This window comes from Liolophura sinensis, chromosome 2, assembly GCF_032854445.1.
Source record: "Liolophura sinensis isolate JHLJ2023 chromosome 2, CUHK_Ljap_v2, whole genome shotgun sequence".
In the NCBI taxonomy this organism is placed as follows: Eukaryota; Metazoa; Mollusca; class Polyplacophora; order Chitonida; family Chitonidae; genus Liolophura; species Liolophura sinensis.
In genome coordinates this window covers 27,143,239-27,167,298 of record NC_088296.1, presented here as the reverse complement: position 1 = coordinate 27,167,298, position 24,060 = coordinate 27,143,239, and the positions used below count along the sequence as shown (strand labels likewise).

General features: G+C 41.8%; 1 protein-coding gene across 1 annotated transcript; it reads right to left on the bottom strand.

Moving 5' to 3' along the window:
- Positions 1 to 14,575: 14,575 nt before the first annotated feature.
- LOC135463164 (arylalkylamine N-acetyltransferase 1-like) lies at positions 14,576 to 18,656 on the bottom strand. Its single transcript, XM_064740481.1, has 2 exons — positions 18,526 to 18,656; positions 14,576 to 15,715 (listed from the first exon to the last, which is right to left on the bottom strand). Exon 2 carries the CDS (start codon positions 15,709 to 15,711, stop codon positions 15,058 to 15,060), a length of 654 nt encoding a protein of 217 aa, XP_064596551.1. The 5' UTR covers positions 15,712 to 15,715; positions 18,526 to 18,656; the 3' UTR covers positions 14,576 to 15,057.
- Positions 18,657 to 24,060: the final 5,404 nt, after the last annotated feature.

Below are 24,060 nucleotides of genomic sequence, written 5' to 3'. Positions count from 1 at the left end.
GATTGTAGCTAAAGACCTCACACGGCTTAATGCACAAACGCGCACATATTGTCGTTGCAGGTGTTCTCATCTCAAAAAGCCGTTGCTCAGTCATCAGGAAACCACGCACGAAAAGCGTGCAAACTGAACAAAAACAAAGCTGTCTAGTTTTTTCTTATTTCATTGGTGATTAGCGCAGAACATAACGAATCGCCACTTACATGGCGCTGATCAGGTTAACTTGATTGATTGATATTTATTGCCGTACTGAAAAAAACACCCACCTTTGGCAGGTAGCTGACAAACTTGCAGACATAGACGCAGCTGAATCAGAGAGAGCAGGATTTGAACATGCGACCTCAATGGTCAGAGAACCAGTGCTGTAACCATCTGAGCCATCCAGGTTAACTAGATTGCCTACAGGAAACCACTAACCTTCTCCAGGCGCGATCAAAAATAATGTCGTCAGAATTGTTCTTTTCAATAGACTAAGCGTAATATATCCAACACATATAAACCCGGATGTTCCTGGATATGTTGCTGGCAAGGAGTGCAGACAATCACAGGGACAGCGTTATCTCAGAAAAGATAAAGACAAAAACAATAAATATGCTTAAATTTTACTTTTTCTTTTATTTTAAAAATTGGCATGATATGTCCACGGTTGGTTGTTATGAGTCTTGACCCTGTGCGGTGCAGAGGTCAAATCATTTTAAGTCGGGCTGTCGACAAGATAATGACAAGCCCTCAAACCAAGCACTCAAATTAAACAACAGTTTAATATCAAAGTTCACATCATCAACAAAGTCAAAGTTATCTCATCATCAGTATTGACCCTGGGCGGTGCAGAGGTCAAACTTTAAAACTTTAAAGTTGAAATTCACATCATCGACAAAATCAAAGTTAAGCTCATAATCAGTAATAGTACCGGTATTGTCTCTGGGCGGTGCAGAGGTCCAATTTCAACATTTTCAATTCCAAATTCACATCATCAACAAAATCAGTTATTCTTATCATCGGTATTCACTATGGGAATCGGCAATGTAACATCTAGCCAACCACATGACTCCATCATAACAAATTTATTCAAATACCATAAACGTAGACCTCGCAGTCATGGTAGTAGGAAGTTCAACAGAAACATAATTCACCAACACGTTACAGTTAGCTATTTAGCAGGATTGTCGTATGACACCAATAACGTGCATGCTCTACGCACAGTATTATATGCACTGCCACTGAACTTGCTAAAACAGGTAGTTCAAGACGTATCCAATAACATACACAATTTTTATGTTCCACCTCACCTTGTACGTCTGTGTCAAGACATATCGTATTTTCGATTGTATCGCACTGTAACTGCAATTGAAACTCAATACGATCGACTCTTTCTGAAGATAAAGTATTTAGACAGTGGCCTTGATTTAATTAACCTACCACGCATCTTTAATGAACCCGATGTTCGTAATGCTGTGCCTAATTATTTTAATATCCAAGAGCCACCTTGCATATCCTATGAGTATACAAAGCCTATCGCTTCCAAAATTTTCAATTATTCCCAGGCCATCATGGTGTTCGATTTGGCGACGTATACTTCTGGCGGCTATAACTGTGATTGTGGATCCTCAGTTTTAACCTACGACAAATGTAAACATGTCTTGACTGGTGACCTTAATATTATTAAGAATCATGATCTAATGAATCCCTTTGTGAGGGGTCCTAAGTATAGAGAAAAGAGAAATGTCAACATTCGATCAAACAAAAAAAATATCATCTCGGCACTTGAGGAGTATGTTAAAAAATGGTCAAAACGGGAGAAAGTGGATTCTTCGGTACTTAACGATTGGCTTGAGATTGTCAAAAAGAAGGTTAGTTTAACTATACACCGTCTAGACATTGATGCTCTACCTAAAGTTAAACAGGTTCTGAAGGATCCCACTGTGCAAGAAACACTCGCTGACCTTCATAGTAAATTTGCCATCACTATAGCAGACAAGGCTCCTAATAATGTCATCTTTATTTGCAAGAATTATTATTATCAAATTCTTGTTCAAGAGGTATGTGCTTCTACAACGACATCCACGCATTCTGCTACTACATGTACTCTGGAGGAACTATTTAACAAACACAAAACTTTTCTTAAAGAAAGGCGCATAAATATACCTACCCGTCATACAGAAATACCACAACTTTAATGGATTCCTAAAATGCATAAATCCCCATACAAGACTCGATTTATTGCGGGTTCAAGAAGCTGTACCACCAAACTCTTGTCAACCCTACTTACGAGAGCGTTACAAGAAGTAAAGTCATTTTGAAATAAGTATTGTTGTGCCATAACAAAAAATTCAGGTGTCAACTGCATGTGGATTCTTAACAACTCCAAACGTCTTACAGAAGAACTTGATGCTCATATGCATATACCGTACAAAGACGTATCTACATGGGATTTCTCTACTCTCTATACTACGATTCCTCAAAAAGATCTTATTGAAAGAATATCGTCGTTAATTATCTCGGTATTTTCTAAAACAGGTCACCGTTACATTAACGTCAGAAACAATAAGGCTTTCGTTAGTTCTACTCTTTATAAAGGTTACCGCTCATGGGATGTTACATTATTTATTGAATTACTTGAGTTTCTCATAAATAACATCTATATAAAATTCGGAGATACCATTTACCAACAGTGCATAGGTATTCCAGTGGGTACCAATTGTCCGCCTCTTTTGGCAGACCTATACCTGTTTTCATATGAATACGACTGTATGCAGAAATTACTTAAAAGTAATATCTTTAAAGCTCGATCCTTTTCATTTACCAAGCGGTATATTGATGATCTACTGGCGTTAAATAATCCCCATATTGCTGAAGCGGTGAAGAAAATCTATCCGCCTTCATTGGATTTAAAGGAGACAACAGATAGTCCTGATGGTACATCTTATTTGGATCTATATCTGTACAAAGGCGAACAAGGTCTCCTTTCACGCCGCCTTTACGACAAAAGGGATAGTTTCAATTTTGATATTGTAAATTATCCTTATTTAGATAGCAATATACCAAAGGGTCCTGCATATGACGTATACATATCTCGCCTTGTAGCATTTGACAGATCTTGCGTTAATTGTGATGACTTTAATCTGCGTCACAAGTTGCTAGTTTAAATACTAGTTTTTCAAGGATACTCCGTCAAACGCCTTCATTCTAAGTTTCTCAAATTTTACAATGAGTATAACACCCTTGTTGGCAGGTATAGACAGAGCGTTCAGAATCTCTGGCGATCTGCATTGTGATCAACCACACAGACGGTGCTGTTATCCCTATGTACATATCTATCATGTTCATGGTATTTAACAACATAGATGGCACTGGTTGCCCAGTGTAACCGTCTATCTTGTATGTCATGTGTAACATCATAGATGGCGCCTCATGTAGCATGAGATCTTTACATAATAACGGGGAAAGACGTAATCGTCCGTTACGTTTGAATCACAATCTGATCGGTTAGGGTCTGTAACGCTCGTCATTTTCAAACGGTATCTAATACCGTTTAACCTGGGGCTAGGGGCGGTAAAGGTAGCCATGCTCCTTACATCTGCATGATGCCTTTATGAACAGTTGCAATCAGAGCGCGACTGAGATACCTTGAATCATTGTTATTTGATCTGGAACTCATTTATGGACTACGAATTTGGACTTCGATATGGAATTCAAGCCTGGAATATCCACTGTCTGCCCGGTATCAATGAAAACTAATGACCACTTCTCTCTTGTGTGTTAGCGGTTTTATTTCTTATTTGTATAATTTCTTACATACCTTTGTCTTTGGGAGTTAGTGTTAAACGTTGTTTTGGAAATGGATCTTGCGATTATCGACTTGGAACGCCTTTTACGGACTACGAATGGTATATGAATGTCGGACTTGACGCTTATATTCACTAATTGACCCTGAGCGATGCAGAGGTCACATTTCAACACTTTCCATTTAAAATTCACATCATCAACAAAATCAAAGTTCTTATCATAATCAGTCTTGATCCTGGGCGATGCAGAGGTCAAATTCATTTAATATGCATGTAAATTTTGTTAGTTGGCTTTGTGCGGCTCCTATCGCCAAATGTGCGACGGTTTAGAAGAAATAAACCAAAGCACACCACCACACATAGTGTAGGTTAGGAGTTCAGCACAAACAGCAGCCGTGAACAATGCCATCAACTAATAAGGCGGGTAAATTGAACGGCCGGTCATTTTGAAATACTCTAGCCCACGATGCAAAGTGTTCAGGAATATATGACTTCCAACAGGTGACAAATGTACTCCATCAAAGTCAAGAAATGCAGTCGGATTGTTCTCCGTATCTCTATGACAGAGAATCGACCCCCCGTTCTTAATGACTAGACCTCCGGCAAAGGAGTTCAACCTTTTCCTGGCTTGATTCATACCAGCGTTGTTGACCAGATTATTTTCACATTCGGGAACTCATTCATGATGTAATCAAATAAAGAAAACATAGCCAATCTTAGTTTTCGTATAGCTGCTTTACCTATGTCATTCCCACCACAATGTAATACAATGACAGTCGGCTGGGGGCCGATATGTTTCAACAATCCTATTTTGTTTCTGACCTGCTGCAAACTCATCTCACTGTATCCCTGCCACCACAATGTGTACCTTATTCTTGACAATCCCATATCAGGGCCACCAGCTCTTGTTACTGCTGCAGTGAAAGCTCTTTTGACTATGGAGGAGCCTATAACCCAGATGCACTCTGAAAGACCTAAACGATATCATTGTTTTAAATTTATCAGTTATTTTAACATTGGCACATGTATTATGATTGATAACACGCAGACCGCCACCGGCCTGCTCTTTTAATCATTTCTGCTGTTCCGCCTGCCAATGCCAGGTCTGTGGCCGCACCAATTCGCAGGGAGTGACCTCTGTATTTCAAATTCTGCATGTTTAAAACCTATAAACATTTCTGAAGTATTGCAGAAAACTGATACCGAGTGAGTGGGGCACCACTGAAGTGACAAAACAAAGGGCCCTTGATGTATGATCGGTGTGAAAGATATGTTCCCATGCTTGTGTAGGGACAAATACGGAGATTTCCCGCTTGCTTGTCAACTTTGATTGTTACATCTTTGTCTGTTTGATCAGTCTTAGAACAGCGGATATTTAGGGTTAGAGTCTCTGCCTTTGTGTCCAAATGAATATCAGCCCGGCTGATAACCTGATAATCAGGCTTTGCCCTAGATACCGCAAACTCTCCGACCCTAAGAAAGGCAAAATACCCCAAAGAAAAAGCAGTTGTGAATAAGGTTGACTCATACGTATTAGCCCAAACACTCGGCAACGCGCGAATAACTTTCTGCAAGATTTCTTTGGTGATAGGTAGTCTGCTGTCCGGGCTATGGTGAATACGTTTCATTCCCTGCATTAATTTGGAGACCACAAAATCTGATGTGTAATCCACTTGCCTTTCTAACTTACATCTGTACGAGATCGCGGATAAGTACGACCTTGCTGTAGAGTAAGTTAGACCTCGTATTGACAAATGAGCTATGTATGAAACAATGAACTGCAGCTGAGGAGGCCAAGCATTCTGGGTGTCTACTTGTGCACAAAATTGAAAATAAGAAGCTAAACCAGTTCTTTGGGTTGCATGTGAATTTTCTGAGAGTGCTGCTCGGAGGAGTCTGTCAACTTCAGGCTGGAGATCAGAGTATGGAACTCGACTGGGACCGGCTCTGGTGATAAGTTGGCTGATTGGGACACTTCTCTGAATCTGTCCCACTGTTTACGAGAAATTGCGTGGGCGGTTAAATTAACTTGACCAGCAACATGTACCGCTTTAAATGTTATGTTGTGAAACATTGCATTCAAAACAAAGGGCCTTACTAGTCCCATGACACGTCTAGATTTAGATGTTTGTCTGTTCAGGAATGCAACCAGGGCTTCGTTATCGATATTTAGCAGCACCTTCTTGTTTGATAACTTGCTACCCCATATCATAATAGCTAAAATGACTGGGACGAAAAGTTATACCACACATAACTTCCATCTCAGCCTAAGCAGCTGGCCATGGCTAAAATACCCACTCTTCCTGAAAAATTGCCCCACATCCTAATTCAGTAGACCTGGCACTGTCAGTATACAATTTCAGAACCGATTCAGACGACCAAACATCACTCGAAAAAACTACACTGTTCTGTTAAAGCGGTCCAGAAAATGTGACCACATCTGCATGTCGGAACGAAGTTCTCCGCCAGTTCGAATAAAATGGTACGGCTTACTCACTCGACTTGTGGCGTCATGAAAACGTCTAGTGAGTGCTCTACCTGGCCGAATGGCTTTGCAAAAGAAATTTAGTTTGCCCGTCAACGATTGCATTTCACGTAAGGTTACTTTCTTACGAGTTAAAAATTCACCCAAAAGGCTTGACAATTCCTCACGTTTTTTGGCAGGAATTCGCACAAACATTTGAACACTGTCAATTTCGAACCCTAGGAATGCGAGGGTCGTTGAAGGACTAAGTGTCTTTTCAGAAGCTGAAGGGACTCCTAATTCAAAACACAGTTTTTCAAATGTTGACATAATATTTTCACATATATTCGTACCTGCAGCTCCAGCAAAAATAAAATCATCTAGGTAGTGATCCATGGTGTTTTCATTTGTGGTATGTACCGTTAGCCAGTGTAAGAAAGATGAAAATATTTCAAAAACCCGACACGAAATGGCACAACCCATTGGCAAACATTTGTCGATGAAATAGTTACCCTGGAACTTCATGCCGAGTAAATCAAAATCTCCTGGATAAACGGGTAGTAACCTAAAGGCAGATTTGACATCCATTTTACCAATCAGTGCCCCACAACCTAACCCAGCTATCATTTCTAAAACCTTGTCAAATGAAGTGTAATTCACAGAACACATTTCTGGATCTATAAAATCATTAACACTGTCTGAAGATGGAAATGAAAGGTGAGTAATGATTTTGCATGCTGCACATTGAAATGGTCACCTCCACAGCGCATGCACAAATGCAAATATTGACAAGGATGCTTAAAACATGTGCCCTTCAAGTTGTAGTCATAGCCTGACTGCTGCCCTGCATGTAAGTATGAGAAACAGCTCTTGCGCTGTGATTAGAACCCATGTAAGGAGTTCGCGCAACTGTCTAAACGTAAGGTAAATGTTTTGTTGTTTCAGTTGCCTATTTCAGTTGTCTGTCATCTGAATGCGAGACTCCATAGGACTGGGTTACATCCTAACGGCCTTTGTGACTACTGTTCTATGGAGGAAACTGTATCTCATTATTTACTCCATTGCTTTAATTTTTCTAATAATAAATTTTACAGCAACGAGTAACCTAATAATTCTAATAATTTTACAGCAACTAGTAACCGCTGTGGGTGTAAAATGTCTTACTGTTGAAGCGTTACTAAGTCGGGTTGTGGCAGATTACATAATATCTACAGGGAGATTCTAATGTTTCGTGCCGATTTGAATAAATAAGTAGTATGTGTAAATCTCTCAGTTTTGGTGTAAATTATTCTCGCTTGGGGGCTGGCACACACCAACAGTTTTAATAATAATAATAATAATAATAATAATAATAATAATAATAATAAATGACTATTTTGAGAATGTGTACTGCTGTAGGCCTTCCCTCCGGGGCACAGCGGTATCACAGTCCCTCTGAGAATGTGTACTGCTGTAGGCCTTCCCTCCGGGGCACAGCGGTATCACAATCCCTCTGAGAATGTGTACTGCTGTAGGCCTTCACTCTGGGGCACTCAGCGGTATTACAGTCCCTCTGAGAATGTGTACTGCTGTAGGCCTTCCCTCTGGGGCACTCAGCGGTATTACAGTCCCTCTGAGAATGTGTACTGCTGTAGGCCTTCCCTCCGGGGCACAGCGGTATTACAGTCCCTCTGAGAATGTGTACTGCTGTAGGCCTTCCCTCCGGGGCACTCAGCGGTATTACAGTCCCTCTGAGAATGTGTACTGCTGTAGGCCTTCCCTCCGGGGCACAGCGGTATCACAGTCCCTCTGAGAATGTGTACTGCTGTAGGCCTTCCCTCCGGGGCACAGCGGTATCACAGTGCCTCTGAGAATGTGTATTGCTGTAGGCCTTCACTCTGGGGCACAGCGGTATCATAGTCCCTCTGAGAATGTGTACTGCTGTAGGCCTTCCCTCCGGGACACAGCGGTATTACAGTCCCTCTGAGAATGTGTACTGCTGTAGGCCTTCCCTCCGGGGCACAGCGGTATTACAGTCCCTCTGAGAATGTGTACTGCTGTAGGCCTTCCCTCCGGGGCACAGCGGTATTACAGTCCCTCTGAGAATGTGTACTGCTGTAGGCCTTCCCTCCGGGGCACAGCGGTATCACAGTCCCTCTGAGAATGTGTACTGCTGTAGGCCTTCCCTCCAGGGCACAGCGGTATCACAATCCCTCAGAGAATTGTACTGCTGTAGGCCTTCCCTCCGGGGCACTCAGCGGTATTACAGTCCCTCTGAGAATGTGTACTGCTGTAGGCCTTCCCTCCGGGGCACAGCGGTATCATAGTCCCTCTGAGAATGTGTACTGCCGTAGGCCTTCCCTCTGGGGCACTCAGCGGTATCACAGTCCCTCTGAGAATGTGTACTGCTGTAGGCCTTCCCTCCGGGGCACAGCGGTATCACAGTCCCTCTGAGAATGTGTACTGCTGTAGGCCTTCCCTCCGGGGCACTCAGCGGTATCACAGTCCCTCTGAGAATGTGTACTGCTGTAGGCCTTCCCTCCGGGGCACAGCGGTATCACAGTCCCTCTGAGAATGTGTACTGCTGTAGGCCTTCCCTCCGGGGCACAGCGGTATCACAGTCCCTCTGAGAATGTGTACTGCTGTAGGCTTTCCCTCCGAGGCACTCAGCGGTATCACAGTCCCTCTGAGAATGTGTACTTCTGTAGGCCTTCCCTCCGGGGCACTCAGCGGTATCACAGTCCCTCTGAGAATGTGTACTGCTGTAGGCCTTCCCTCCGGGGCACTCAGCGGTATCATAGTCTCTCTGAGAATGTGTACTGCTGTAGGCTTTCCCTCCGGGGCACTCAGCGGTATCACAGTCCCTCTGAGAATGTGTACTGCTGTGGGCTTTCCCTCCGGGGCACTCAGCGGTATTACAGTCCCTCTGAGAATGTGTACTACTGTAGGCCTTCCCTCCGGGGCACTCAGCGGTATCATAGACCACCTGAGAATGTGTACTGCTGTAGGCCTTCCCTCCGTGGCACTCAGCGGTATCACAGTCCCCTCTGAGAATGTGTACTACTGTAGGCTTTCCCTCCGGGGCACTCAGCGGTATCAAAGTCTCTCTGAGAATGTGTACTGCTGTAGGCCTTCCCTCCTTGGCACTCAGCGGTATCACAGTCCCTCTGAGAATGTGTACTACTGTAGGCCTTCCCTCCGGGGCACTCAGCGGTATCATAGACCACCTGAGAATGTGTACTGCTGTAGGCCTTCTTTCCGGGGCACTCAGCGGTATCACAGTGCCTCTGAGAATGTGTACTTCTGTAGGGCATGCCTCCGGGGCACTGAACGGTAATATAGTAATACAAATTATCTGTGACACTGCTTGATTCCCTATCTGGGGCACTGCTTGACCCCTTATCTGTGGCACTGCTTGACCCCTTATCTGTGGCACTGCTTGACCTCTTATCTGTGGCACTGCTTGACCCCTTATCTGTGGCACTGCTTGATTCCTTATCTGGGGCACTGCTTGGCCCCTTATCTGTGGCACTGCTTAATCCCTTATCTGTGACACTGTTTGACAGCTTACTGCTCAATAGCTCATCTTCCTGACCGCGGTAACACAAACAAATTAACTATGCAAGGTTTTTTCGTGGTGTGCTGAAGAAGTCATGTGTTAAATTGTGGAATGAACTGTTAATTAAAAATTATCAGTGGCACTGCTTGACCCCTTATCTGTGGCACTGCTTGGCCTCTTATCTGTGGCACTGCTTGATCCCTTATCTGTGGCACTGCTTGGCCCCTTATCATGTGTTACATTGTGGTATGAACTCTTAATTAAAAATTATCAGTGGCATTGCTTGACCCCTTATCTGTGGCACTGCTTGACCCCTTATCTGTGGCACTCCTTGATCCCTTATCAGCGGCACTGCTTGCCCCCTTATCTGTGGCACTGCTTGATCCCTTATCAGTGGCACTGCTTTGGCCCCTTATCTGTGGCACTGCTTGACCCCTTATCTGTGGCGCTGCTTGACCCCTTATCTGTGGCGCTGCTTGACCCCTTATCTGTGGCGCTGCTTGACCCCTTATCTGTGGCGCTGCTTAAGTTACTCTCCAATGGCTGATGTTCCTGACCACGTGAGTGCCAACAAATCAACCTCCGGTATACAAAGTCTTTCGTGGTGCACTGAAGAAAGCGTGTTAAATTGTGGAATGAACTCTGAATAACGTCTGCTATATGTGATGAACATTTGGACTCCGTGGACATACACATTAGTCAGGGGTTGTCTTCCACTTTACAGAACTTAAAGCAGAAAAATTACTCTCAAACAAACAAGGGCAGTGTTGCAGACTTCAAACCTGTATTTCCGATTGCGGTGACGTCACTTCCGATCTGAATGACTTTCGCTTCTCCTTGCTTTGGTACATAGGATGGTGTTACATATTTTACTATTTGTGAAGATCAAATCAATCATATGAACAATTGTCAAAACATTTTCCTGATCCTCTGGTCAAAAGAATTGTCTTCTACCATTTTTAGGAACTGTCATCACTGTGTATTTTCATGTTTCCCAGTCCCCAAAAACGGAAGAATTCTAAACCTGATCACTCTGTGACCGCCTTTCTAAACTAGTTCTATGTTTTGAATGGAGGGGTGGGTGGATGAGGTGGGCCTGTAGTCAAATGATTAACATTGCAAATAATGCCACAATGCGCCCGTTATAAGTTCAAAGCCAGCTCACATCCTGTCAAGTTCCTTCAAATCATAAAACCGGCCGCCGTCGTATAGGTGAAATATTGTTAAGTACGGGTTAAAACTCCAATCAGTTAAATGAATGTTTAGTGTTTCATAACTACAATAAGATTAGCAACTAGAAAAGTGAATCAGTCCTTAACCTGGATTCTGAAACTTCTAAGATGTGGACTTGTGTAGATTACACCCAGCACATTTACATATATACACAAATTTAAAAGCAGTTTTGGCTAAAATGATGTTTTTAGGTTTTAAGCAACAATAGGTGACTTCAGACAGGTCACGTGACCGTAAAAGCCATGTCACTTCAGATAGGTCACGCCACTTCAGATAGGTCACGTGACTTCAGATAGGTTACGTGGCTTCAGATAGGTCACGTCACCAGATTGGTAACGTGACTTTTGATAATTCGCGTCACTACATAGGTCACGTCACTTCAGATAGGCCATATCACTTCAGATAGGTGACCTCACTTCATATAAGTCACGTCACTTCAGACAGGTCACGTCACTTCAGAAAAGTCACGTCACTTCACATAGGTCACGTCATTTCACATAGGTCACGTCACTTCACTTAGATCAGGTCACTTCATATAGTTCACGTCATTCCAGATAGGTTTATTTTTATTTATTTATTTGATTGGTGTTTTACGCCATACTCAAGAATATTTCACTTATACGACGGCGTCCAGCATTGTGGTGGGAGGAAACCGGGCAGCGTTCCAGATAGGTCATGTACTTTATACTGCGGAGGTTGGTGGTTAGACACTTGTATAATGTTCGTTGTTTTAAAAACTTTCTACACCTATAAAATTAATCTGTTAAATTCAACAGAAGTCTGTATTCTGAGTGATGCTGGAATGTACTCTGTTATGGCAGCAGATTCTTCTGCTAAATGTAATATACATTCTATTAAGTCAACATCAGGTTCCATTAGATTAACAGGATATTATGCTGAATATTACACAATATTGTGCTATGATAACAGAATACATTCTAGTATTATTCAGACAAGAGACTTTCTGCTAAATTCAACAGTTCAATTGTAGTGTACCTTGTCAATATGTTGATATCAATATTCTATAGAAGAACTAGTTTAAACCTAGAACCCAAGGGTTGTGAAATGGGTCTATGGCTCCTCTTGTAAGAAATGACCAGTTGTCTTCCAGTACGATTTGTTGGTCTTCTCCACCCGTAAAGGGCTTACCAGTTATTCTGTCTCTAATAAAGGACTCAGCAGCAGTAATGACATCATTTTATCTCAGTCTTTTCTGCTCCAGCTCATGATGACATCACAGACAACGCATTGCACCAGAAAGTCATATTATGATATACTGTAAGATTGTAAACATTTTATCTAAAAAGGTTTTACAGCTAAAAGTCGTTACGATTTCTATTTGTTCGGTTGGATTAAGCACCAACTAAGTACAAAATATCTCCATTATTCCCTGCGGATGTCAAGGTCAAGGCAACATATCGTAATACAGGACATGTTTTGGTCCTTATATTGTTGTATCTCTACAGAACAAATGCAGCAGGGACAGAGAAAAGACATGTACAGTGTGTCATCCATTCTCAATCTTTTTCAGAGTTATATCCAAATGTTCATCACATATAGAAAACGTCATAAACAGTCCATTGCACAATTAACCACGAAAAACTTTGTATACCGGAAGCTAATTTGTTGGCGTTCACGCGGCAATCAGCTATTGTGCAGTAATTTAAGGAGTCAAGCAGTGCCACACATTAACTTTCTTAGAAGGACCGTGACACCATTGAGTGTCCAGGAGAGCAAGACCTACCTCACTTCAAAATACACTTTAAAAGTTTGAAGTTGATCGAGTGAAAGTGGGTGGAGAAAATCGAAGGACATATACATAGGCCTGCCAGTAAAGATTCTTTCCTACAAGTATAGATGTATGTACATGAAGATTGCCCAGAATTTACGACTTGCCTTAACATTCTAGACTAAATTAATTATTAGCAGGTCTTGCAGTAAAATTTCATTTTATGGCAACCTGCCTGATGCGACAGGCAATTTTTTTTTTACCTTCCCAAACAGTCCTTGTCCTATACACGCCAACTGGCGTCTTCGGGCCAAAGCCTGATGCGGTTTTGATGTAAGCCTATATTAGAAGAGAACAATTTGTTATTTGTGATTTAATTATTATCAGTGTACATTTTAAACCAGAAGCGTTTCTGTGATATTTTATCAGATGTTCTCGCGATCGTGGATTTCACTGCATTAACTTCTCTCTTCAGAAATCACGGAAACATGTATCCCTCGGAAAATGGACCGTGCAAGATGCGTTAATATAACATACTCAGCTGGCGATCCGTAAGGGCGATATTTGGAAAATTTCGTGCAAGACAGTAGCGGAACTTTCAGGATATTAACCCAAATTACCATTTCTTAGGCCTTGCCACATCTTTGTCATGGTAAACACTAGAGAATGTCACAAATAGAAATATCACAGTAGACATTCTCCACGACTGCGGGTAGTGGTACATGAGCTTTTGCTTGTAGCCTTCAGTTTCTGAAAACCAACACGCTGTGGAGAACGTTGCACACATAAACCGCGGTGAGGTCCACTTTCGATACTGACAACTTTGAATCTTGCTAGTAAGCTGTATGTTTCAAGAATCTAGGCGTACACACAAATTTTCCGGCGTATTCAGTACATCATTTTAGAAGCATATCATCTACTTTTAAGCACTTTCACGACTGCACACCCATTGTCTGTAGCACTGCATGGTGTCAAGGTCAAATGACACAACCGAAGTATGATAAGGTCCACCTTATTCTTCATTTTCACCATTTTGATGACTGCCTAAGGGCTTCATTGCCGTAAGGTAGGCCTAAATATTGGAAGAGGTTTATATTCTGAAGATTACTGCGGGTAAGTTAGGGAAAATTACGTGAAAGCGTAAGTGTTTAACATTCTGAAGGAACATAAGTTGGTTATTTGAGGCAAGTCAGGGAAAATTCCATAAAAAACGTAAGTGTACTATATTCTGAAGGTACATAAGTTGGTTATTGGGCAAGTGAAGAAAAATTAGGTGAAAGAGTAAGTGTTTTATATTCTGCAGGTACATAAGTTGGTTAGTAGAGGTAAGTTGCGGAAAATTACGTGAAAGCGTAAGTGTTTAATATTCTGAAGGTACAAAACCTGGTTATTAGGCGCAAGTTACTGAAAATTAGGTTTGTATCGATTGTTTATGATTTATGATTCTTCTGTTGTGTATAGACTCTGTAACATGTTAACCTGTACAAAAACAAACAGTTAACCTGTACGAAAACATACAGTTAACCTGTACGAAAACATACAGTTAACCTGTACAAAAACATACAGTTAACCTGTACGAAAACATACAGTTAACCTGTACGAAAACATAGTTAACCTGTACAAAAACATACAGTTAACCTGTACAAAAACATACAGTTAACCTGTACAAAAACATAGTTAACCTGTACAAAAACATACAGTTAACCTGTACGAAAACATACAGTTAACCTGTACGAAAACATACAGTAGAATAATCTTCTAAAATGAATAATTATCCACATTAAAAATTATACAACCAAAGGTTTATTTATTTATTTTATTTCGTGGTTTTTCACTCAGTACTCAACAATATTTTACTTATACGACCGCGGCCTGTATTATGGTAGTCAGTTGTCTGTAAAATCAGTACTCGCGATCAAAATTGCCTTTAGTCGTAAGATCCTAAGCTCTACATTGCTCTCCTGTGCATTGGAATGTCAGCTCACATAGCCTTCTTCCAGAAGAAATCTCTCCACAGCAGTATTCCAACATCGTTAATGATTTCAGCTCATTAAAACGCCATGCCGAAGACACCAGTCACAATGCCGACAAGTTGACAGAACGTGTCGAATATCTGACCGACAGGTGGGACACATGAAGCACAATACCGAAATATTCACAGTGTTACCTGACTGTCAACCCACTGCTAAAACACCAGGCACATTCGCTGAAATTCCATGCCGAAATCATAAGAAATGACAGAACCCTGTGTATGTTTTGGAATGATTTCTTACAGTTTATTCTGTAAGACCATCCATTCAACTTTGAAATTTTACATTGTCTTTATATACTGAGCAATTCCTTTGTGGTATTCAAGTTCCTCTGTCATGACCAAAGGTAAACCACCCAGGACCATCGAGTCGTAGTTATTTTGCTTGCCTTTTTTGAATCCAAACTTTTCAAAAATTCGCCCAGAAAACTGGCTGGAAGCCTCAGCAATGACTAGTCGGATGTTTTTGTCTTGAATTAGGTTGAGTGTACCATCAACCAGTCTAGACGCAATCCCCTGCTTCTGGTACTTCTCCGCCACCCCAAGCCCTCGAAAACTCGCGTATCTATCCACGCCATACTTCTCAAAGATATTTTCACCGGCGTGAACGCTGCCTAGACCTTCGAAAAGCCTTGCCAGTCTTCTCGTTTTTGGATCATCCAGGGAAAACGGCATGACATCTGGTTTGTCCTTGTAGACTATGGCGGCAAATCTGATACCAATTATTTCCCCTGTTTTGGTGTCAATGGCTACCATGGAGACACCATCGCTTAGGAATGACGGGAAGGCTTCATTCAGCCATAAGTTTCCATCCACTTCTGCATCTAGATTCACTGCTCGGCTCAAAGGATCCAATCGGAAAAACTCCTGACAGACAAACTTCCGGGCTCCGCCTTCGTCATTCTCTTGAAGCTTTCGGATTTGAACGTTCGCCATAGCGCTGCAAACACATAATATATTCTAAAAGTAAAAAAAAAAAAACAAACAAACACACGGAGTACAACCGGTAACAGAGCTGATAACTTTACTGCATTCATTTTAACTATTTGGGCGAATGTTTAAAAAATAGCAACTTATAGGCTCCCTATCATGAGGCTTTAAGCAGAATTAGGCAAAAACTATGCAGTGTTGTTAACTGCAATTTACAGTACTAGAGGTAACAGGTTTTCTGTAGAGGGTATTCCTTTGTACAAACCCATCAAACGTACAAACCCATCAAACGTACAAATCCATCAAACGTACAAACTCATCAAACGTACAAATCCATCAAACGTACAAATCCATCAAACGTACAAATCCATCAAACGTAGAAACCCATCAAACGTACAAATCCATCAAACGTACAAACCCATCAAACGTACAAACGCATCAAACGTACAAATCCATCAAACGTACAAACCCATCAAACGTACAAATCCATCAAACCTACAAATCCATCAAACCTACAAACCCATCAAACCTACAAACCCATCAAACCTACAAACCCATCAAACGTACAAACTCATCAAACGTACAAACCCATCAAAAGTACAAACCCATCAAACGTACAAACCCATCAAAACCCATCAAACGTACAAACCCATCAAAACCCATCAAACGTACAAACCCATCAAACGTACAAACCCATCAAACGTACAAATCCATCATACGTACAAACTCATCAATACGAACAAGGGGAGACAAAAACCAGCGCTTATGTCAGTGGTTTGGTATCGTTTTATAAATTCCTGAATCCTGATCCTGGTCACCACTAAAATTTAATGGTCTGGTCCCTAGGGCATTGCCAAATCGCGCACAAAATTTAATGGGCTGGTCCTTAGGGTAGTGACAAACCGTGCATAAAATATAGTGGACTGGTCCCTAGAGCGTTGCTAAACCGTGCACAAAATGCAATGGGCTGATCCCTAGAGCAATGCTAAACCTTGCACAAAATATAATGGACTGGTCCTTAGGGTATTGCCAAATTGTGCACAAAATATAAGGAACTGTCCTTTAGGGTATTTCAAAACATAATGGTGTATAAAACATAATGGCATGGTCCTTAGGGTATTGCCCAAACGTGCACAAAATTATATGGAATTCTCCTGAGGGTAAGGTCAACCCGTGAAGAAAATATAATGGACTGGCCCTTAGGGTATTGCCAAGCCGTTGAGAAAAATTCATCCAAATCTCTTACATATGTTCTTTTTTTCTCATAAAATTGCTGAGTTTGTGGTCTTGGGTTCCCCCCGGGCTCTGCCTTGATTCCTCTGACGCCATCGCCAGACGTTGGCACGATGACGCAAAGCAATGGCACGATGGCGTGAAGCGATGGTACCATTGCACGAAGCGATGGCATGATGACATGAAGCGATGGCAAGAGTGCACGAAGCGATAATACGATGACATAAAGCGATGGCACGATGGCACGAACGATGGTACAATCACAGGAAGCGATGATGGCACGATGATGTGAAGCGTTGGCACATTGGCACGAAAACCATGGTACGATGGCACGAAGCGATGACACGTTGGCATGAAGCGATGGCACGATGATGCGAAGCGATGGCACGACTGAGCGAAGCGATGATAACATGGTATGAATCGATGACACGATGATGCGAAGCGATGACACAGTGGCACGAAGCTATGGTACGATGGCACGAAGTGAGGACACGATGATGTGAGGCGATGGCACGATGGCACGAAACGATGATACGTTTGTGAGAAGCGATGGTACAATGGCACGAAGGAATGCTGGTTTCGTGCACGGTGCCATCGTGCGATCGGTTTTAAGACAAATGACTTGGTCATTATGGTAGATACGTGTACATTTTATTACTACAGTATGTTTCTTTAAATCAGTCGTCTATAGTCTGCTATCCGTAAAATTAGTCGCTACCAAGATTGCCTTTCATTAGTGACATGTAACTCAACAAGCTAAATTAACATAGACTTGTGAATAGAGCTGGTGTTGTTAAATGTCAGTGATTATAGGGAACTATGGTAACTAGTATGACTGATTTTACAGACAACTCAATTATATGCCAATGGCTAAAAGAAATAGACTATAGTTCCCCTTCCTGTGTGTATACGCTTAAGGATAAACGCTCGACGCTAAACAAATCCATGTGGGTACGTATAAAAACATTTTCGACAAGTATAAGTTGGGGGAAATAAAAATAAAAACCGCAATGCACTGCTTTGGAAACGTGAGTATTCTTCGGAGGGCGATGGCACGAAGCGAAGACACGATAGCACAAAGCGATTACACGATGACATCATACCATCGCTTCGCATCATCGTGCCACTGTTTCGTACCATCGCGAGTCGATGGAGCGATGGTACGATGACGGCGTTATCCGGCTTCCATACTTAATATTATAGGCCTATCTCATCATTCTTTACTGGGTCAGCTTGACGATATAGGCGCTATAACTTTGTGCGTAGCAACTACTATGCAGTGCTATAAAGAAGAGTAGGTCAAACCTGTATACGAATACAGCAGTGTGGCGTAACTACATGACAGTCCTGTAAATGTCAACACCGCTTATAAGCAGAGTGACCCATATAAACCTCGGTGATTTCAGATTTTTTTATCTCTCCTACAAGTTTATTCACGACACATGTATGGGATATCGTTATGATAATTGACCATTTTATTGAATGTATCACGTCAACATAGATGCTTTGTTTACTTAGGTATGATACTGCGTAATTACTTGAGATTTACACACCCGCCTAGGTTGGTCTAACGGATGATATACTTACATCTGCTCTCAGCAAGGTTCTTCGTCGTACTGTGTCGCCGTAATTATAGTTTAAAGACGGAACTATACAGTACTACACCTATGTGCGTGTACAAGTCGCTGTTACATCGCTTCTACCAACAGGCGCTCCCGTTAAGGCAGCTTCGCGCTATGTCACGACTGTGCTAGAACCCCACAGGCTTTCCTCAGTTTGTCTCTCCAATGCGCATGTCATTGGCTGGGGTTCTATCCGGCGATGAAATACCCATGCAGGAGAGGTGGTAAAGGTCGTTAAAGGAACCAATGACGTTTGGCTAGCTTAAATGGTTACAGTAAACAGTCATACTACAGCGCTGCCTCGCTATAATATCATTTATTTTTTTTGTTTTATTTGTTTTTATGCCGTACTCAAGGATATTTCACCCACAGTATTACGGTGAGAGGAAACCGGACAAACCCCGGGGAAAATTACGGACAGGACACAACCAGTTCCAATATTACAGACATGACACCACAGCCAGCTCCAGTATTACGGAAATGACACTCCAACTAATTCCAGTATTACGGACATGACACCTCAACCAGTTATAGTATTGCGGACATGAGACCCCAACCAGTTCCAGTATTACGGACATGACACTCAAACCAGTTACATCATTACGAGCATGACACACAAACCAGATACAATATTAAGGGCATGATATTCCAGCCAATACAAAAATCACAGACAATTCACCCAGACCAGTTCCAATATTACAGACATGACATCTAAACCAGTCACAACATCACGGCCATGACACACAAACCTGTTCCAATATTACAGACAGGACATCTAAACCAGTCACAACAAAACGGCCATGACACACAAACCAGTTCCAATATTACAGACATGACACCTAAACCAGTCACAGAATTACAGGCCAGTTTCAGAATTACTGATATAACACCCAACCAATTCCAATAGTACGGACAACCAGGTTTAGTAGTCCAGGCATGGAACTCAAGTCAGTTACAGTATTACGAACATGACCCACCAACCAGGTCCACAATTACGAGCTTGACACTCTAACCCGCTACAGTAATGCGAACACAACTCCTAAAACTGGTACAATAAAACAGACATCACTCCCAAACCAGTTTCAGCATTACTGATATAAAACCCAACCAATTCCAATAGAACGGACATGTCACGACAACCAGGTCCAGTAGTCCAGGCAGGGAACTCAAGTCAGTTACAGTATTACCGACATGACACACCAATCAGTTACAGTATTATGATCCTGACAAACCAACTAGTTCCACTATCACGGACAGGACAAACCAACCAGTTACACTATTACGGACAGGACAAACCAACCAGTTACACTGTTGCGGACAGGAAAGAACAAACAAGATATACTGTTACCAACATGACACACCAATCAGTTACAATGTTACGGATATGACACATCAACCAGCTACAGTATTACGATCTTCACAAACTAACCAGTTCCACTATTACGGACAAGACTCACCAACCAGTTAGAGTATTACAGACACGATAAACCAACCAGTCACAACATTATGGACATGACACCCGAAAAGTTACAGTATAACGGACACGACACGCCAACAAGTTACAGTAGTACTGACATGACACCCAAACCAGTTCCAGTAATACGGGCATAACACATTCAGCTAAGCCTGCTCCTGCTGAGCACCGTTGACCTTCCAGTCTCACAACTGTGTGACGGTATTCCAGCTCAGCGATACTTGACCTTGCTAAAATGCCTGAATTAAAGACACACGTCTCAAAGTGGCCTGGACAATTCATCCATGCCGCAGTGCCTCAGTGAAACACCGGCTACGATGACAAACAATACTGATGTTCTACTGTTATAACTGTGACTTCAACTAGAGCTCATCCTGGCCTCCTTACCGGTCGTGAGTGGGAATGTCTGCCAGTAACTTTACAGCTCTTTAACACATAAGCTGCCGACAATGCCGACATGTTCAAAATCTTGCTCTAAACTAAAAGGCCATGCCGAATACATCAAGCATGAAGTCTAAATCTATACAGCCTTGACCTAAACGAAACGACATGCTGAGGACATCAGGTATATGGTGAAATATTTACAATCTTGGCCTAAACGAAACATCATGCCGAGGACATCAAACCGACAAAAGACAGTGTACTTTTGGAATTGTTTTGTATTCTTGTGTCAAACAGCTTATTCCGGAAGACTGAAGCATCCACCGATTATGGATCTTTTTACAGAGTCTTTATATACTGAACAACTCCTTTGTGGTATTCAAGTTCCTTCGTCATAACCAAACCTTCTCCGCCAAGAACCATGGAGTCGTAGTTACTCTGGTTGCCTTTCTTGAATCCAAACCTCTCAAAAATCCGCCCTGACAAAAGACCCGTAGATTCTGTAGTCACCAGTCGGATGTTTTTTTCTCGGATCAGGCAAAGCGTTTCTGCTACTATCATGGCCCCAATCCCCTGTCTCTGGTATTTCTCAGCCGTGCCAAGCGCAGCAATATTGACGAATCTATCTACACCGTATTTCTCAAACAAATTTTCACCAGCATATACGCTCGTCAGACCCTGGTAAACCAATGCCAGTTTTCTGGTTTTTGGGTCGTCTTCTGAAAAGGACAAGGCCGGTGGATCGTCTTTGCAGACGACGACCGCAAATCCGAACCCGATTACCTCCCCTGTTTCTGTGTCAACGGCTACCATGGATACTTCATCGCTGACCAGGGAAGGGAAGGCTTTGTTGAACCACAATTTTCCGTCCAAGCTGGGATCCAGATTCAGAGCTTGGCATAAAGGTTCCAGCCTAATGAAGTTCTCGCAGAAAACCTTGCAAACTCTTTCTCCGTCACTCTGTTGAAGTTTGCGAATTTCAATGTTCGTCATGACTCTGTGTCCATATAAAATGAGAAAAAAAAAACCGGAAAAAATTAAACAACAACAAAAGAAGAAAACCAAGATAAAAAATAAAGGAAAAAGATTAAGTTCGCAATTATGAACAGCGCAAAGTGATACTGATCCATACAAAATTATCTAAATTTATCATTGGCCGCCAAGCAATCGTGAAGGACATACATGGAGCAAACACATCCGACAGGAGACGTTTTCTAGCCTTCATGTAAATCACAGGCTATCCAATAACAACAAGGAAGATGATGTGGTCTTCATTTAACAGCAATTGTTTTTTTGTTGGGAAATTTTTAATGTTTTATATACTCTCTTTACCCCTAACCCACCCCCCCCCCCCGTCCCAAAATCAAAAACAAACGTGAAGAAGTGCCGCACGACCGTGTTCCCATATGTTGTGACGAACGCCAATTGGTGTCATCTCTTTTGTTGCTTATTTTATGGTTACTGGTACCAAGATTCTCACTTTCATTGTGTAATTTGGGAGAAAATGACAGCATATTACATTAGTTATCCTACGTTGGGCCTCTCATTAATGCTGTCGCTTAGAGTTCAAGTCCAGCTCATGCTAGCCTTCTCCCCGGCCGTACGTGGGAAGGTGTTGCAGCAATTTGCATATAGTGGTGGGTTTCTCCCGGGCTCTACCCAGTTTCCTTCCCACCATAATGCTGGCCGTCGTATAAATGAAATATTCTTGACTACGGCGTACAATGCCAATCAAATAAACAATAAATCCTACGTTGAACTAACCTATATTGATGATGGTGAAGTTCACATATGTGTTTCTCCTTTAGGACCCTTTGCACAAATAAACATTCGGAAAATAAGTGGGTTTGAAATTAATTACAGTACTAATTGAAATGAAAAACACTAAGAGCATGCCTTTTACTTTTCTTAACACCTATCACATGGCATAAAATCAAGTGACTGACTGGATTATCTCCCCCTGGTTTGCACCTGTGGGTATGTGGAGGCATATATTTCTCTAAAATTAATATTTAACAAAGTGGTGTATTGGTTTGGAAATAGACATGGTTGGTTGTCCGTGAATTCTCTGTTACTGACAAATGAGAATGGATGCCAATAGAAATCAGATGAGAAATTGTTCGATTTGCATGCACAATGCATACTGCTCAATATAATCCATTAGAAAGGGCTTTAAATCCTAAGAAATATTTATTGTATTTTACTGATATTTGACATGGGCATAACCCAATATATCTTCTGCATAATGCAACATTATAGGTTATTCGGGAAATGAAGGCATTATATAGGTGGTACGAAATGCGTCCTCAGTCAAACAAATGCTCCGTGTTTTATACGAAAGGAATTGCACATATTTATGAAATTTGGAATACATATTGTTTAGTTCATGGGCCATCTAAATGAGGGACTTCGTTGGTGAGAATTGAGCCGTATATATCGTGGGCAGCCCTGATGAGTAGTGGTACCAGCAGATGAAAACTTCCAAGTGAAGACAAAAGGCAGAAAATATCTTTATTCAATGCACTGTTCCTGACTGCTCAGAGGTCATCCATTGTCATTTTACCATTCACAACGAATAACACTCCCTGGTTTTTGAGACACTGACAAAAAACAATGTCGTTTACTTTCCTTCTCAACTGGTTTTATTCAAAGCCGTCAAGTGACATGTGTTCCAACATGGCGGCAGCCCTTGCCTGACCCACTATCTGATGTACGTCAGATAGCACCAGGTGAATATGACGGAAGCCGCAGGCCGAGGTCATTGCAACTTGGCAGAGTCTAACCAAGGTTTCAGGATGTTATACCATGTCACCTGACCAGTGTCACAACTGCACGATGAGTCGCTGTAGTTACAAGAATGAACACAAGTTGAACTGCTACATCGTGACGATAAGCTAATATTGTTTAGTTTTGGAACTCTTCTGTGTATGGAAGTAGGTTTTGTTCGCTAGCCGCTCGATACGAGTGATTCTCACCGCAAACAATTCATCTCATTTCCTGTAATTTTCTATTAGGATGCGGCATCATATTGTATAGCAATTGGTGTTTTAAAGCAGATGTATATTCTAACACGACATTCATTTCCTTTAACGTAAATTGTCTATATAGCTTTACTCACTGAGCTCTACAACAACGACACTTATTTATCGTTCATTTTAATGTACGTCAATGTTGCTAGCAAATTGGACTGTTAGTGTTTTATGATGTTTCCGATTATTAGGTTTGATAAAGGTCAGTAAGACATATGTTCATATAATTTCCATAGTCATACACCGCGGGTATGTGGATACATTTTCGGCCGTATAAATATTCATTGTTTGTGGTGCAAATTGTAGAAGGCCTAGTAAGCTGCGTGAACGAACTATTGCAAACCGAATGGTACATGTAATTTCTGATATCTCTACCCTTCATAATGTTTTTAATGCTTACGTTTTCAACCGTAAATTTTCACCCTAATTAATGTGTTGGGAACAGTAGAAGGTCTTCAGCCAAAATAAAACTGAACATGTTGTCACCCACTGGAGGCCTATCCGTGTGCTGATTTAAAAGGAGGACCCGGGGTTAGCTTACTGCTATATTCCCTTGGTGTCACGCAGCATACATGTCCAAGTGTAACATTCACTACTGTACTACGTCATTGTACCC

What these genes read in the sequence shown, in the direction of transcription:
- LOC135463164 (XM_064740481.1), bottom strand. Translation starts at nt 15,711, where the DNA reads ATGGCGAACGTTCAAATCCGAAAGCTTCAAGAGAATGACGAAGGCGGA.